Source organism: Xenopus laevis, chromosome 1L, assembly GCF_017654675.1.
Source record: "Xenopus laevis strain J_2021 chromosome 1L, Xenopus_laevis_v10.1, whole genome shotgun sequence".
Lineage (NCBI taxonomy): Eukaryota > Metazoa > Chordata > Amphibia > Anura > Pipidae > Xenopus > Xenopus laevis.
In genome coordinates, this window is record NC_054371.1 from 100,204,662 (window position 1) to 100,218,785 (window position 14,124).

The following is a 14,124-nucleotide window of genomic DNA, read 5'->3' on the forward strand; positions in this document are numbered from 1 at the left end:
TAAAAAAATGTATAATTGTAGCAGTCCACTGAGCGATTGTTCAGTTTACGTACACTTTCTAATAGTAGTTATTTTAGCAGACTTTACAATTTTAGACTGATTGGCAAACATTCAACTAAACCGCTCTTTAAAACCCATTGCCAAAGACCCAAACTGTCTATGCATTTCCTGTATTTGTTTATCCCCTTTGTTGCTGGCTTTCTGATAAGCCACACACTAAGTATTGGCTCTCTAAGAATGCAAACCTCAAACTGCTAAAAGTAAAAAATTGCAAAAGTGCTCAGACATCAATACATTTTTTGGGATTTAGATTGCCTGACATGCTTGGTATATAAACAAAGGGCTATACCTGATAAATTTGACCAGGTTTGGAAATGCCGGCTGGACTCTTTAGACCTGGAGGACATCCCACAGTAAGACCAATATTTTACTGTTATTACTACTGCAATGCTATTCTTCATTGTCCCTTTTACTGATAACAGCGTTTGAAACCAACAAAAAAAGCAATGAACCGTGCATACCCACCAGTGGGGTTTTTTTTCCCTTATTTTTTGTACAGTTTGTATTAAAAGCAATAAAGATTCAAAACAAAAAAAAAGCTGTTGTGTAGCAATGGGTAAGTCTATGGGCACACAGGCTGTCAGCTGTTGGCTCAGGTTACACAGCAGATAAGCATAGTAGAACATAATGGTGGTATCTTATGCAATATTAACCTGTGCCATATTTTTTTTTTTATCAATTTCCATGATTGCTACACAATCCTCTTATTTATATGAACTATTGCAGTGTTTTTGATGCAAACATCTGTTTTTCCTGTGCAGGGCAACAGTACATGATATTTTCATTACTTTAAAACTAATTTTTTGGTGTTACTGTTAAAGTATTTCACAATTTTCAGTAAACATAACTTGAGGTTTATTCGATTTACTTCAATTTCTGCAAAGATGATGTGAAATGTTCTAGAGCTTCTTTGAATGACGTTAATAGATATGTCCCAAGTTCAGTGCTTGTCTCTCCAATTGCAGAATCATAACTTCCAAACAGTGGAGTAGCGGCTTTTATATCTTCGCGATTAGCTTGATGCAAAACTGAGAGAAGATCTTCTTTTATATTTTCATACTTCTGTTGGTCAAATTTTATAAGTGTACATTCATCTAGTGGGTAACTGACATCATGAGGGTAGCAATCTCTTGGCACTGGAAATTCAATGTACTTAAGCAGTGGAAGATCAACAAAAATATTGAATAGAAATCGAAGGGCTCTGGAGGAAATTGGGTTCCCAAGGAATTTAAATTCTTGTAATTTGCGGCAAGGTACTATGCCTATTGCAATCATTTGGGCATGATTATCTCCAATATTACATTCCTCAAGAATAAGAGTATGAAGTGTCCTTGAAGCTTTGGAAAGGAGCTTGAAGAATGTTGATGGAAAGAGCTCTGTCACATTGTGGCCACTAAGATCCAATAATTCTAAATGCTCAGCATGTAGACTGTTTGACAGGTAGGCCATGTCTGCATGGTTTAAGGAACAATTTGCAATTTCCAGGATTTTCAAAGGAGTCTTTAATGGGCTGCAATTAAATAAAACACAGTTAATTCAATATATACAATACTGTATATTCTTCTTGCAGTCTACAATTGATGGGTTCGAATTAATGACTTGGTTTGGTTGGGCAATTTTAAACTTTGCTATCCAACTATGGGGCAAATTCACTAAGCGCCGAAGCGCCGAACGCTAGCGTTAATTCGCTAGCGTTTGGCATTTTCGTTACTGCGCAAATTCACTAACGAACGCTGGCGTAGTTTCGCTAGTGTTACTTCGCACCCTTACGCCAGGCGAATTTTTGCTAGTGACGTAACTACGCAAATTCACTAACTTGCGCAGTGTACTGAACGCTACCTTTTACGCTAGACTTCCCTCGCCACCTCAGACCTGGCGAAGCGCAATAGAGTAGATAGGGATTGTTTCAAAAAAAGTCAATTTTTTTTCTAAGTCCCAAAAAACGCTGGCGTGTTTTCTACATGATGGGTGATAGGCTGAAAAAGATCGAAAAAATTTTTGGGGCTCCCCTCCTTCCCCCCTACATTTCCTGACTCATGGCAACTTACCTAGACAGTGGGCACATGTGTAGGGCAAAATAAAAATTTTATTTGCTGATTTGAAGGTTTTCTAGGCATTTGTAGTGCTGATACGTATTCCTCCATTGAAATTTGAATTTCGCACCGTATGCGAATTAGCCTTCGCTAGCGTAACTTCGCTTTACATAGCGAATCAACGCTAGCGCAACTTCGCAACCTTACGCTACCCCTGAGCGCAACTTCAGATTTTAGTGAATTTGCGGAGCGCTGGCGAAACTACGCCCGGCGAAGCGTGGCGAAGTTGCGCCTGGCGCAACTTCGTATCTTAGTGAATTTGCCCCACTGTGGGCTGCCTTGGTCACAATTAAAACCACTACAAACTCCATCTAGTGGCCAGGTGTTGGTATTCCTTCTACTGATAAAAAAAGTAACTATATATTGTTGTCTAGCAACGGAGACCTATTGATATACCTGTAAATCTGCCAAATGTTGATATAAAATGTGGGCAGGCATGTGCTTGTCTCACAGCAGTGGTTACTTTAGCTGTTGCAACAGCTTTTACAGGAGAGAAGAACTAGACAGACTAAAGCATCATCTGACTGCTTTTGCTATGCAGAACCTTTATTCTGTTTTTGAATTTGCCCTCAGTCCTTTTTTTCCTTGTATAGAAATTTGTATCGCAAGAACTGACCAGAATAGATTCATGAGTGTTTCACGAAATGGATTTATCAAAGACAGACTTCTGATACAAGTTGCTATTTATATACTGTAAATCTTGGAGCAACCACTCTTATTCTTTGGGTGTTCTCTAGATGTAGATTTTCAAACTGTACATAGGGCCCTTGTGCGAGCACAGATTTTGTATGAAAAAATGTAAACTTTTCATTTTACAAAAAATGTAAGCAACTCCAAGCTATTAGAACCACACTAACACTAAAGGAGAATGAATAGTAAAATCGCTGAGTTCTACCAGGCATATCCGAGAATATAGTAGGCATACCTAATACTCCAGACCGGTGTTTATCATCTTCAAAAATGCACTGGCCTGGGATGCACTGAAAAAATGCCGGCGCTAATCACACGTTGCCTTGTGAGGCAACTTCGGAAAAGAAACCACCGCATGTGATTAGTGCCGGCGTTTTTTCATTTTAGCCGGCGCAGAGTGAAGGTAGGCGTTTGGGTAGAGTGGTCGCGGCAAAGACAGGCGATTAGTCGCCAGGCGACCAAATCTCCCCAAAACACCCAGTGTGGCCTTACCCTTAAGAATTTACTGTTAATGCAGTAGTCTACTTGCTGAGGCTGATAGTATAATCTACACATACATATTTGTTGCCAGTCACAGGGCAAAAAAATAAATAAAAAAGTGGTATAAAGGCAATACCTTTATTGGCTAACTATAATAATCATAACAAGCTATTAGATCACTTTAGTTCCTTTTTCAAGCTGAATATAATGACGCTCTGGTCTTCTCATATATATATGTTTTAAGGATTCCATGCTGTCACTCTTCAGAGGAGAGTAAAACAGAAGCACAACTTGCAATTGGTCACCTTAAATACCTTTTCGCATGAATGACACACCTGCCTATGAAGTTGAAAGCTTAATGAGGTAATCCAACCAATTTGGTGTTGCCAGTAATCAGTGTTGAGCAGTCACATGCATGCATTCAAATTAGCAAAATTACAAGAGTACCCAAATTTTTGCACAGCCAGTTTTTCACATTTGATTTGGAAAGACATACCACTGTGATCTTTTTTTGTTGAAAGTGGAGGAAATTATTATGCAGGCTGAAAGGGGTTCCCAAACTTTTTCATATGACTGTATATATGTATGTATGTGTATATATATATATATATATATATATATATATATATATATATATATATATGGTATAGGGTGATGGCACTCACAGGATTTTGCAGGTCAACAAATGAAGATAAGAAAGAAAAAGTTTATTGATCAATAAACGTTTTCTTTTTATCTTCATTTGTTGACCTGCAAAATCCTGTGCGTGCCATCACCCTATCTATACCTTTTATGAACTTTCAAATGCATGTGCACCCAGGTCTCGTCCATCTTTTCGGGGTGTGCGGCCCTTACATGCCACTATATATATATATATATATATATATATATATATATATATATATATATATATATATATATATATATATATATATATATAGTTTAGTTTCCCTTAATTGAGAACAGTATAAATTAATAAACTTACTGGAAAAAGAAGTATGCTGCTGTAACAGACTTTTAAACAAAATGAATTTCATTCTAATGCATATAAAAGATAGAACTTACCTTAACAGTTTCCTTATTTTGCCAGTAAGAGTAGAAAATGACAGGCATAGTTCAGTCAGATTGGTCATGTTGCTCAGTTTTTCCCCAACTCCACATAAAACAATTTCATCTTCTGCGGTGTATCTCGTAACATTGAAAGTCCTAGCAGGCAGTGTAAGTGAATAGAGTTTGGGAAAAGTTACATTATTTAGAAGCACCTCAAGATGATCAAGTTCCAGTGGCACATTATGGACAATTTCTAGTTTGTTTATAGAAGCCGGGTCAGCAAGCTTTAGAACATAGAAAAGTTTCCTCAGTGAAAGACTATCAGCTCTGAAATCAACACATCTTATTTTTAGTGGGCAGTGGCATTTCATTAATAATGCTTGAACAACAAGCTCATAGTTCCTCTCTGTAACAAACAGGTTCATAAAAACACTGATGTTCACTTCAAACACTAGTGGGTTGGTTTTCATTTTTTGCATTTCAACTAACAGATCATAACACAGCTTTGAGAGGAGGTCTGTTCTTGCCCACCTCCCCAGAGACTTCTTACATTTGCATGGTTGAACTTCAATATCCTTTATCGCTGTTAAATCCACAACTTTAAGTCTCTTCATGTAGTTTGATGAACAATTTAAGACATAGCTTTTCAAGCCTTTTAAGCAAGCTGACAAACTAAGCTGGCATGCCCAGTGGCACATGTCTTCTGGGTAGTCCACTGTATTGCAAAGAAGTTGTCCAAGGTTAAAATCTTGCAGTGGCCAGTTTTCTACCAAGAGATGTATTATTTCTACCTTTTCATGTAAGTAGCAAGCCTTGAATAAAAGTGGATACAGATCATGGGCAACATTCCTGACATTATTCTTAGCATATTTTTCATCTGATATAAATGCTTCAGCACCGATAAAGCGCAGAGTTTTCATCTTTTACCAGGAACTTCTCCTACCAGCCTTTGTCACTTGCTGTTTGCTGTTCTAAAAATGGTGTGTCATGCTTTTTATTTTTAGAAGCTGTTAGGAAATAAAATCCTCTCTAGCATGCCTGCCTTATTTGTAAGAGACAAGCCACCTGCCAAATACATGCAAGGAATAATTTATCAGTGAAAGAGAATATATTTAAGGTTGCACTTTCTTTTAAATGATTGTTATTTTAGGTTTGCTATAATCAAGGATGAGTTAGTGGTTCCAGATATGAACCATGATAAATTTATACAGCACTATCAGATGTGCAATTGATCTTGCCAGACAATTTTAAATGCTATCTATGAGGAAGTGAGCAGAAACTGTGGCTGTGAATGTATGTATATTTTTATTTGTATAGCGCTCCTTGAGGACAAAGCACTGTACAGCAAAATAATAAATTAGAGTAACAAACAAGGGGTCATTGAAATAAAAAGTAACAATAAGTGCATTATTAAAAATACAATTCTCGTAAATATAAAATATAATTACAATACAAAATACGTGCTCAGTGTCAAGGAGACAAAAGGCTGGAGGTCCCTACCCCTTAGGGCTTATAGTCTTAATGGGAGGGTAACAGACAGAATAATCTACTTAGACTGCTAAAGCATTTTATAAGTAACACATAGTGACGTCATTTTTGCACTTCGCTGATTTACTAACGGTCGCTAGCATAATTTCGCTACTGAAGGAGATAGACTCTGGCGCAACTTCGCACTCTATCGGCAGGCTAATTTTCACTCTGGCGAAAGAGCATTACTACACAAATTCACAAAATGTTTGATTTTACTTAGCTCAGACTAGGCGAAGTGCAATAGAGTAGATGGGAGTTTGTAAAAAAAAATTGAAATTTATTCTATGTCCCAAAAAAACACTGGCGTTTTTTACTTTTTACAGTGTGATAGGCTGAAAGAGATCAAAATATTTTTTTGGGGTACCCTCCTTCCCCCCTACATTTGACAACATATGGCACCTAAACTATACTGTGGGCACATGTGTAGGGCATTATAACAACTCTATATAATTTTATTAACCCTTTAAGTGCCAGCAGAATTTCACATTTTGGTTACGCGAAATGCCAGCCGTTTTTGAAACATTTTGTGCTCTCTCACTTTAAGGGCATTTTCTGAGGGGAAACCTATAGTTTACCTAGGAAAACTATACATTGTTTTTTTCGGTAGAAACTGAGCTTTCTAAATCTGCCTGAGTTTTCATGTATTTACACCTGTGCAAAAAAATTTATAGTGCTAAATACCAAAAAAAAATGAAAAATTACCATTTTTCATCGTATATCAATTTATACCAGAAAAATATTTCATTTTACGGATGAAAATCCAACTGATTTGGAAAGCCTTATGTCTCTCGAACGTGCCAATACCAGATATGTATAGTTTTAGGGAGATTTAGGATTTCTGTACAGCAAAAACTCCCGGCAGTATATTACCAAATTTTGAAAGCACTAAGGCAGAAAATGGCATGCTTTAGATTCCAAGGCAAAAAATCCTGAAACCGTAGGTTTACCCCAGAAAACCATACATTTTTGAAAAGTACACATTCTGCCGATTACAAAATGGGTAACTATGTCTCTCTACTCCCAACTACCAAACATAAAAGCTTGTCTGAACATAGCGGTTTTTCAACAAAAAATTCAAAATTCTGAAAAATCATTTCAAAGGTTTTATTTTGCTGCTCCGCATATCCCAAACTATATTAGGTACCAAGAAAAAGCACCTGAAATATGATTGCCAGGGGTCCACTGAACAGTTTGATACCCATTATGCATAGGTTTACCAAAGTATCTGGCATTTAGAGACACCAATATGTAGTTAGCACATCCAAATTGTTCAGGACTTTACTTCAGCTACTGAGAAATCAACACATTGACTGCATTTTTTGTGGGGTAAAAACACAGAAATATATGTTTACCCCCCAAACCCATATATTTTTGGAAAGTACACATTCTACTGAATCTAAAATGGGTACCCATGCCTTTCTGCTCCAAACTACTGAGTCGCAAGGCTTTCCCAAAGTTGTCGGTTTTGGTGAAATATCTGAAAATTGCCTCAAAGCTTCAACTTCCCAGCACCATATCACCCATGTGTCATTACGTACTAAGAAAAAGCACCCTAAATATGATTGCCAGGGTTCCTCTGAACATTTTGGTGGCCATTGTTCATAAGTTTACCAAAGTATCTGGCATTTAGAGTCCCCAAAATGAAGTTAGCGCATACAAACAGTCCCGTGGGTAACTTCAGCTAATGAAAAATCAACACATTGACTGCATTTTTGTGGGGTAAAAACACAGAAATATATGTTTACCCCCCAAAACCCATATATTTTTGGAAAGTACACATTCTACAGAATCTAAAATGGGTACCCATGCCTTTCTGCTCCAAACTACTGAGTCGCAAGGCTTTCCCACAATTGTCGGTTTTGGTGAAATATCTGAAAATTGCCTCAAAGCTTCAACTTCTCAGCACCATATCACCCATGTATCGTTATGCACCAAGAAAAAGCACCCTAAATATGATTGCCAGGGTTCCTCCGAACAGTTTGGTGGCCATTGTTCATAGGTTTACCAAAGTATCTGGCATTTAGAGGCCCCAAAATGAAGTTAGCGCATACAAACAGTCCCGTGGGTAACTTCAGCTAATGAAAAATCAACACATTGTCTGCATTTTTGTGGGGTAAAAACACAGAAATATATGTTTACCCCCCAAACCCATACATTTTTGGAAAGTACACATTCTACCGAATCTAAAATGGGTACCCATGCCTTATTGCTCCAAACTACTGAGTCGCAAGGCTTTCCCAAAGTTGTCGGTTTTGGTGAAATATCTGAAAATTGCCTCAAAGCTTCAACTTCCCAGCACCATATCACCCATGTGTCATTACGTACTAAGAAAAAGCACCCTAAATATGATTGCCAGGGTTCCTCCAAACAGTTTGGTGGCCATTGTTCATAGGTTTACCAAAGTATCTGGCATTTAGAGGCCCCAAAATGAAGTTAGCGCATACAAACAGTCCCGTGGGTAACTTCAGCTAATGAAAAATCAACACATTGACTGCATTTTTGTGGGGTAAAAACACAGAAATATATGTTTACCCCCCAAACCCATACATTTTTGGAAAGTACACATTCTACCGAATCTAAAATGGGTACCCATGCCTTATTGCTCCAAACTACTGAGTCGCAAAGGCTTTCCCAAAGTTGTCGGTTTTGGTGAAATATCTGAAAATTGCCTCAAAGCTTCAACTTCCCAGCACCATATCACCCATGTGTCATTACGTACTAAGAAAAAGCACCCTAAATATGATTGCCAGGGTTCCTCCGAACAGTTTGGTGGCCATTGTTCATAGGTTTACCAAAGTATCTGGCATTTAGAGGCCCCAAAATGAAGTTAGCGCATACAAACAGTCCCGTGGGTAACTTCAGCTAATGAAAAATCAACACATTGACTGCATTTTTGTGGGGTAAAAACACAGAAATATATGTTTACCCCCCAAACCCATACATTTTTGGAAAGTACACATTCTACCGAATCTAAAATGGGTACCCATGCCTTATTGCTCCAAACTATTGAGTCGCAAGGCTTTCCCAAAGTTGTCGGTTTTGGTGAAATATCTGAAAATTGCCTCAAAGCTTCAACTTCCCAGCACCATATCACCCATGTGTCATTACGTACTAAGAAAAAGCACCCTAAATATGATTGCCAGGGTTCCTCCGAACAGTTTGGTGGCCATTGTTCATAGGTTTACCAAAGTATCTGGCATTTAGAGGCCCCAAAATGAAGTTAGCGCATACAAACAGTCCCGTGGGTAACTTCAGCTAATGAAAAATCAACACATTGACTGCATTTTTGTGGGGTAAAAACACAGAAATATATGTTTACCCCCCAAACCCATACATTTTTGGAAAGTACACATTCTACCGAATCTAAAATGGGTACCCATGCCTTATTGCTCCAAACTACTGAGTCGCAAGGCTTTCCCAAAGTTGTCGGTTTTGGTGAAATATCTGAAAATTGCCTCAAAGCTTCAACTTCCCAGCACCATATCACCTATGTGTCATTACGTACTAAGAAAAAGCACCCTAAATATGATTGCCAGGGTTCCTCCGAACAGTTTGGTGGCCATTGTTCATAGGTTTACCAAAGTATCTGGCATTTAGAGGCCCCAAAATGAAGTTAGCGCATACAAACAGTCCCGTGGGTAACTTCAGCTAATGAAAGATCAACACACAGGAGAAAGCTCTCTGTTTAGTGCTGAATTAAGCATTGAAATTCCTGTTTGAGACAGGATTTTTTGTTATCACTTGGTGTGTGAATGTGTTGTCCACTTGGTGGGTGAAATTTGGGAAGTTTTGAGTTGATTTTCTTTACTAAAAATCGATTTTTCTTTTGACCCTGAAGGTGAGTGATTCCTAGCCCAGTTCCCTTCACTTGCTCTGGGCTACAAACTCACTGTTAGATCCCCTACCCCTCCCCCGCACCTGGGTGTCAGTTTCATTTGCATTTTTCTCTTGTTTCAGCACAAATTGTTTAATTTTTGTACAGATTGAGTGGATATTTTGATTTTGCACTCAGTTCTGTGAGGAGAGAAAGCTAAAGGGAGAAGGATTTAATATAAGTATAAATATAAAATCTTTTCCAGCAGCAGCAGTGCAGCTCCCAGGCACCTGCTCACATTAACCCTCTCCCTGCCACAGCTTCTCAACTTAAAACTTACTTTTTTGTTAATCAATAGTATAAAGCTTTCTTTTTGTGTGGTGTTGTGTAAAATAATGGGAGGGAATAAAAAGGAAAGTTATAAAAAAACATCTCTTGGTTCTAAAGCAAAAGGACCTGAAAAACCCAGCTGTAGCTCTGCAAGGAAACACCAGTCAGAGCCCATGTCAAAAAGCCCCATTGCCTCTACTTCTGCTGCTGCAGCCAATGTGACCCCTGCTAAACATTTGCACACGCGGTAGCTACTGGCAGCAACCCTGGCCAAGTCACTGCTGGGGTAGAGAAGCTTACAAGGAAGCATGGGGTCAGATGCCTAATGTCAAGCACTCATGGCATAGAGGCTTATATAAAGGCTGCAGCTGAAGTGGTGGGCCACTCTGCAGTAGTGGCAGCAAGTAAAATGTATGGGAAAGCCATAATCTTTGCCCGTACTCTAACTGCAGTGCATACTCTGGTACAGAGGGGTATCACAGTGGGAGGGAGTTATGTCCCTGTAGAACCCCTAGAAGGATTGGGCACAAGGGTGGTTTTATCTAATGTGCCCCCCTTCCTGCAAGACCACTTATTGTACCCCCACCTGCAAGCCCTTGGGGAGTTAAAATCAAATATGTCTAGAATTCCCCTGGGATGTAAGGAGAGCAGACTGAGGCACGTCCTTTCCTTTAAAAGGCAGGTGCAACTACTTTTACCTCGGGGGCAAGACACTATTGAGGGGTCTTTCGGGGTTCCATTTGAAGGGGTGCTGTATAAAATTTTTTACAGCACAGAGGAAGTGAGGTGCTTCCTTTGCAAGAACCTGGGGCACACTCGCCAGAGTTGCCCCAAAGGGCAAATTAAGACCACAGCCCCTGTTCCTGCTCCCAGTGCCTCAAATAAAACATCTTATCCTGCTGGGACTATTTCAGCAGGGTCCTCAAAGGGGATATCTCCTTCACTAAAGGAGGTGGCTGTTACACAACCCACCTCTACAACATCCAAACCTCCTCCTTCTTCACTGAAGACATCTAAGGCTGCAGCATGTCTTACAATTGCGGCAAAAGAGAAGGGGGGAAAACATGTCAAAGCTTCCCCCAGGGTCACAGTTGTTCCTACCACAAAAAAGTGTACCCCTGTTATGGGCACCCCTGAAGGTGTGGGGGTACCCATGATTGCAACACCTGTTGGGGTTGGGGCAGATAGTGGCCTTTCCTCTTCAGATGCCAAGAAAAAGAGGAAATTTAAATCAAACTGGCTGGTACCTGAGGAATGGGCATCAGTGGTTAATGATGGGGCACCCCCATCCAAGGGTAAAAAGGGCAGCAAAACTTCTGCTCCTCATGTGGTGACATTGTCTGGCCCAACTGTTGGTCACGATCAACCGGTGTCAGACCATGCACTCTTGCCTCCAGACCAGGTGGGGAATAATGAGGTTAATGGTCTGCATGGCCTTGAACATGGCAGTGTTGGTTTCCCCACAGAGTCAGGGGTGCAGTATCTGCCTCAAAATCATTTGGAAGATCTTCCCTTGGAGTGTAAAGAGATACCTAATGAGACTCCTGCAGAGTGGGCAGTCAGTGTTCCTGAGGTGCTGAGATTTGGCAAATGCAACCAGCCTCAGTTTTTAGTGCCTCAGGGTATTTCACTCCAGGAGGGGGAGAATATTGGGCTAACCCCCATACAGGACCCTGCAGATAAAACTGCTGGGAAGGATGGTGAGGGTGGAGTTGTAAATACGGTGGAGGGTAGCCAGACAACCTCTACTGTTCATGCTAAAATCTCTCCTCCCTTGTCTTCAACTGACCCAAATGTTATTGCCATCCAGAAAGCACAGGAGGTAGTAGAGAGGGCAGAGGCTAACCATCGAGCCTCCAAAGCTCTACCTGTTGCTGGGGAGCTAATTAGTTCTGTTGCTCCTGTGTCAAACACTTCCAAATGTGTTTCAAGTGAAGTTGAGGGAACACCTGAGCCATTGCAGGGTCTCCAGAAAAGTTATTCTGATACTTTTCCTGTAACAACTTGTGGAGAGATTCTCAAAGCTCTAGTGGAGAGGGGAGATTATCAATCCCTTAGCCAGGAAGAGCTCATGGATGAGGGGAACATCGAAGAGGAGGTTGACATAGGAGTGGCAAATCCTTCTACCCCAATCATCCCTGCTGAGGAACTCAAAAAGTTTCTTGAGAGCACCCTTGGTGTTAAATTAGAGAAGAAGATGCACATGGCTCTGGAGAAGTGGCATGATTTGCCTTTAGTTATCAATTCTGTGAGACAATACATTAAGGTCATAAAAGAGGCCAAGAACTATGGAACAGCGGAATATCTCCGTATAATGAAGTTTCACAAAAAATGTTTGTCTCATCAGACCTTGATGAAGGTTAAAGCACTTCCTAAGACTCAGTAATGGCCTTGAGTATAAGCACACTTAATACTAATGGCTGTCGGAATCCTTTCCGAATGTTTCAGGTACTCTCCTTTCTTCGTCAAGGAGGGTACTCTGTGAGTTTCCTTCAAGAGACCCACACCACTCCAGAGCTTGAAGCAAGCTGGAATCTGGAGTGGAAGGGAAGGGTCTTTTTTAATCACCTCACTTGGACATCATGCGGGGTGGTGACCCTTTTCTCAGATTCCTTCCAGCCAGAGGTCCTGAATGCTACCTCTGTCATCCCTGGCCGTTTATTGCATCTTCGGGTCCGGGAGTCAGGTAGAACATATAATCTAATGAATGTGTATGCTCCTACTACCGGACCAGAGAGGGCACGGTTCTTTGAAAGTTTGTCAGCCTACATGGAGACAATTGACTCTGATGAAGCCTTGATTATAGGGGGTGATTTTAATTACACCCTTGACGCTCGAGATCGCAATGTACCCAAGAAAAGAGACTCGTCTGAGTCCGTTTTGCGAGAAACTAATTGCTCATTTCTCCTTGGTTGATGTCTGGAGAGAACAGAACCCAGAGACGGTTGCTTTTACCTATGTCAGGGTGAGAGATGGTCATGTTTCTCAATCCCGGATTGATAGGATATATATATCGAGCCATCTCATGTCACGAGCCCAGTCGAGCACCATTAGATTGGCACCATTCTCAGACCACAATTGTGTATCCCTGAGAATGTCAATCGCACCATCTCTGCCAAAAGCTGCTTACTGGCACTTTAACAACAGTTTATTAGAAGATGAGGGTTTTGCAAAGTCAGTCCGGGATACATGGAGAGGCTGGAGGGCCTTTCAGGATGAATTTGCCACATTGAACCAGTGGTGGGATGTAGGCAAGGTTCACCTAAAGCTCTTGTGTCAAGAGTATACCAAAAGTGTGAGCGGGCAGCGCAATGCAGAGATTGAGGCACTGAATGGGGAGGTGCTTGATCTTGAGCAAAGGCTATCAGGCTCTGAAGACCAAGCCCTTCAGTGTGAATATCTAGAAAGGAAAGAAGCGCTGCGTAACATGGAACAACGACAGGCTCGTGGTGCCTTTGTGCGAAGCCGGATGCAGTTACTTTGTGATATGGATCGTGGTTCCCGATTCTTCTATGCTCTGGAGAAGAAGAAGGGGAACCGAAAACAAATCACATGCCTTTTTGCGGAGGATGGAACCCCCCTTGAGGATCCGGAGGCTATCCGGGACAGAGCCCGGTCCTTCTATCAAAACCTTTTTTCTCCAGATCCCATCTCTCCAGATGCCTGTGAGGAGCTATGGGATGGGCTTCCAGTGGTCAGTGAGAGGAGAAAAGAGAGGTTGGAAACACCAATCACTCTAGATGAACTCTCTCAAGCACTCCGTTTAATGCCCCACAATAAATCTCCTGGGCTTGACGGACTGACCATAGAGTTCTTCCAGTTCTTTTGGGATACTCTGGGCCCTGATTTCCATAGGGTCCTAACTGAGGCCTTCAAGAAAGGTGAGTTGCCACTTTCGTGTCGTCGAGCAGTGTTATCACTACTTCCTAAGAAGGGGGATCTCCGTCTTATTAAGAACTGGAGACCAGTCTCACTGCTTAGCACAGACTATAAGATCGTGGCCAAAGCTATCTCACTTAGGCTCAAATCTGTGCTGGCAGAGGTGATTCATCCTGACCAGTCCTATACAGTCCCCGG

At 40.8% G+C, this 14,124-nt stretch overlaps 1 protein-coding gene across 1 annotated transcript; it reads right to left on the bottom strand.

Annotated features, from left to right (window-relative positions):
- Positions 1–898: 898 nt before the first annotated feature.
- Positions 899–5,337, bottom strand: LOC108712188 (leucine-rich repeat-containing protein 14B). Its single transcript, XM_018253951.2, has 2 exons — positions 4,389–5,337; positions 899–1,570 (listed from the first exon to the last, which is right to left on the bottom strand). Exons 1-2 carry the CDS (start codon positions 5,291–5,293, stop codon positions 925–927), a joined length of 1,551 nt encoding a protein of 516 aa, XP_018109440.1. The 5' UTR covers positions 5,294–5,337; the 3' UTR covers positions 899–924.
- Positions 5,338–14,124: the final 8,787 nt, after the last annotated feature.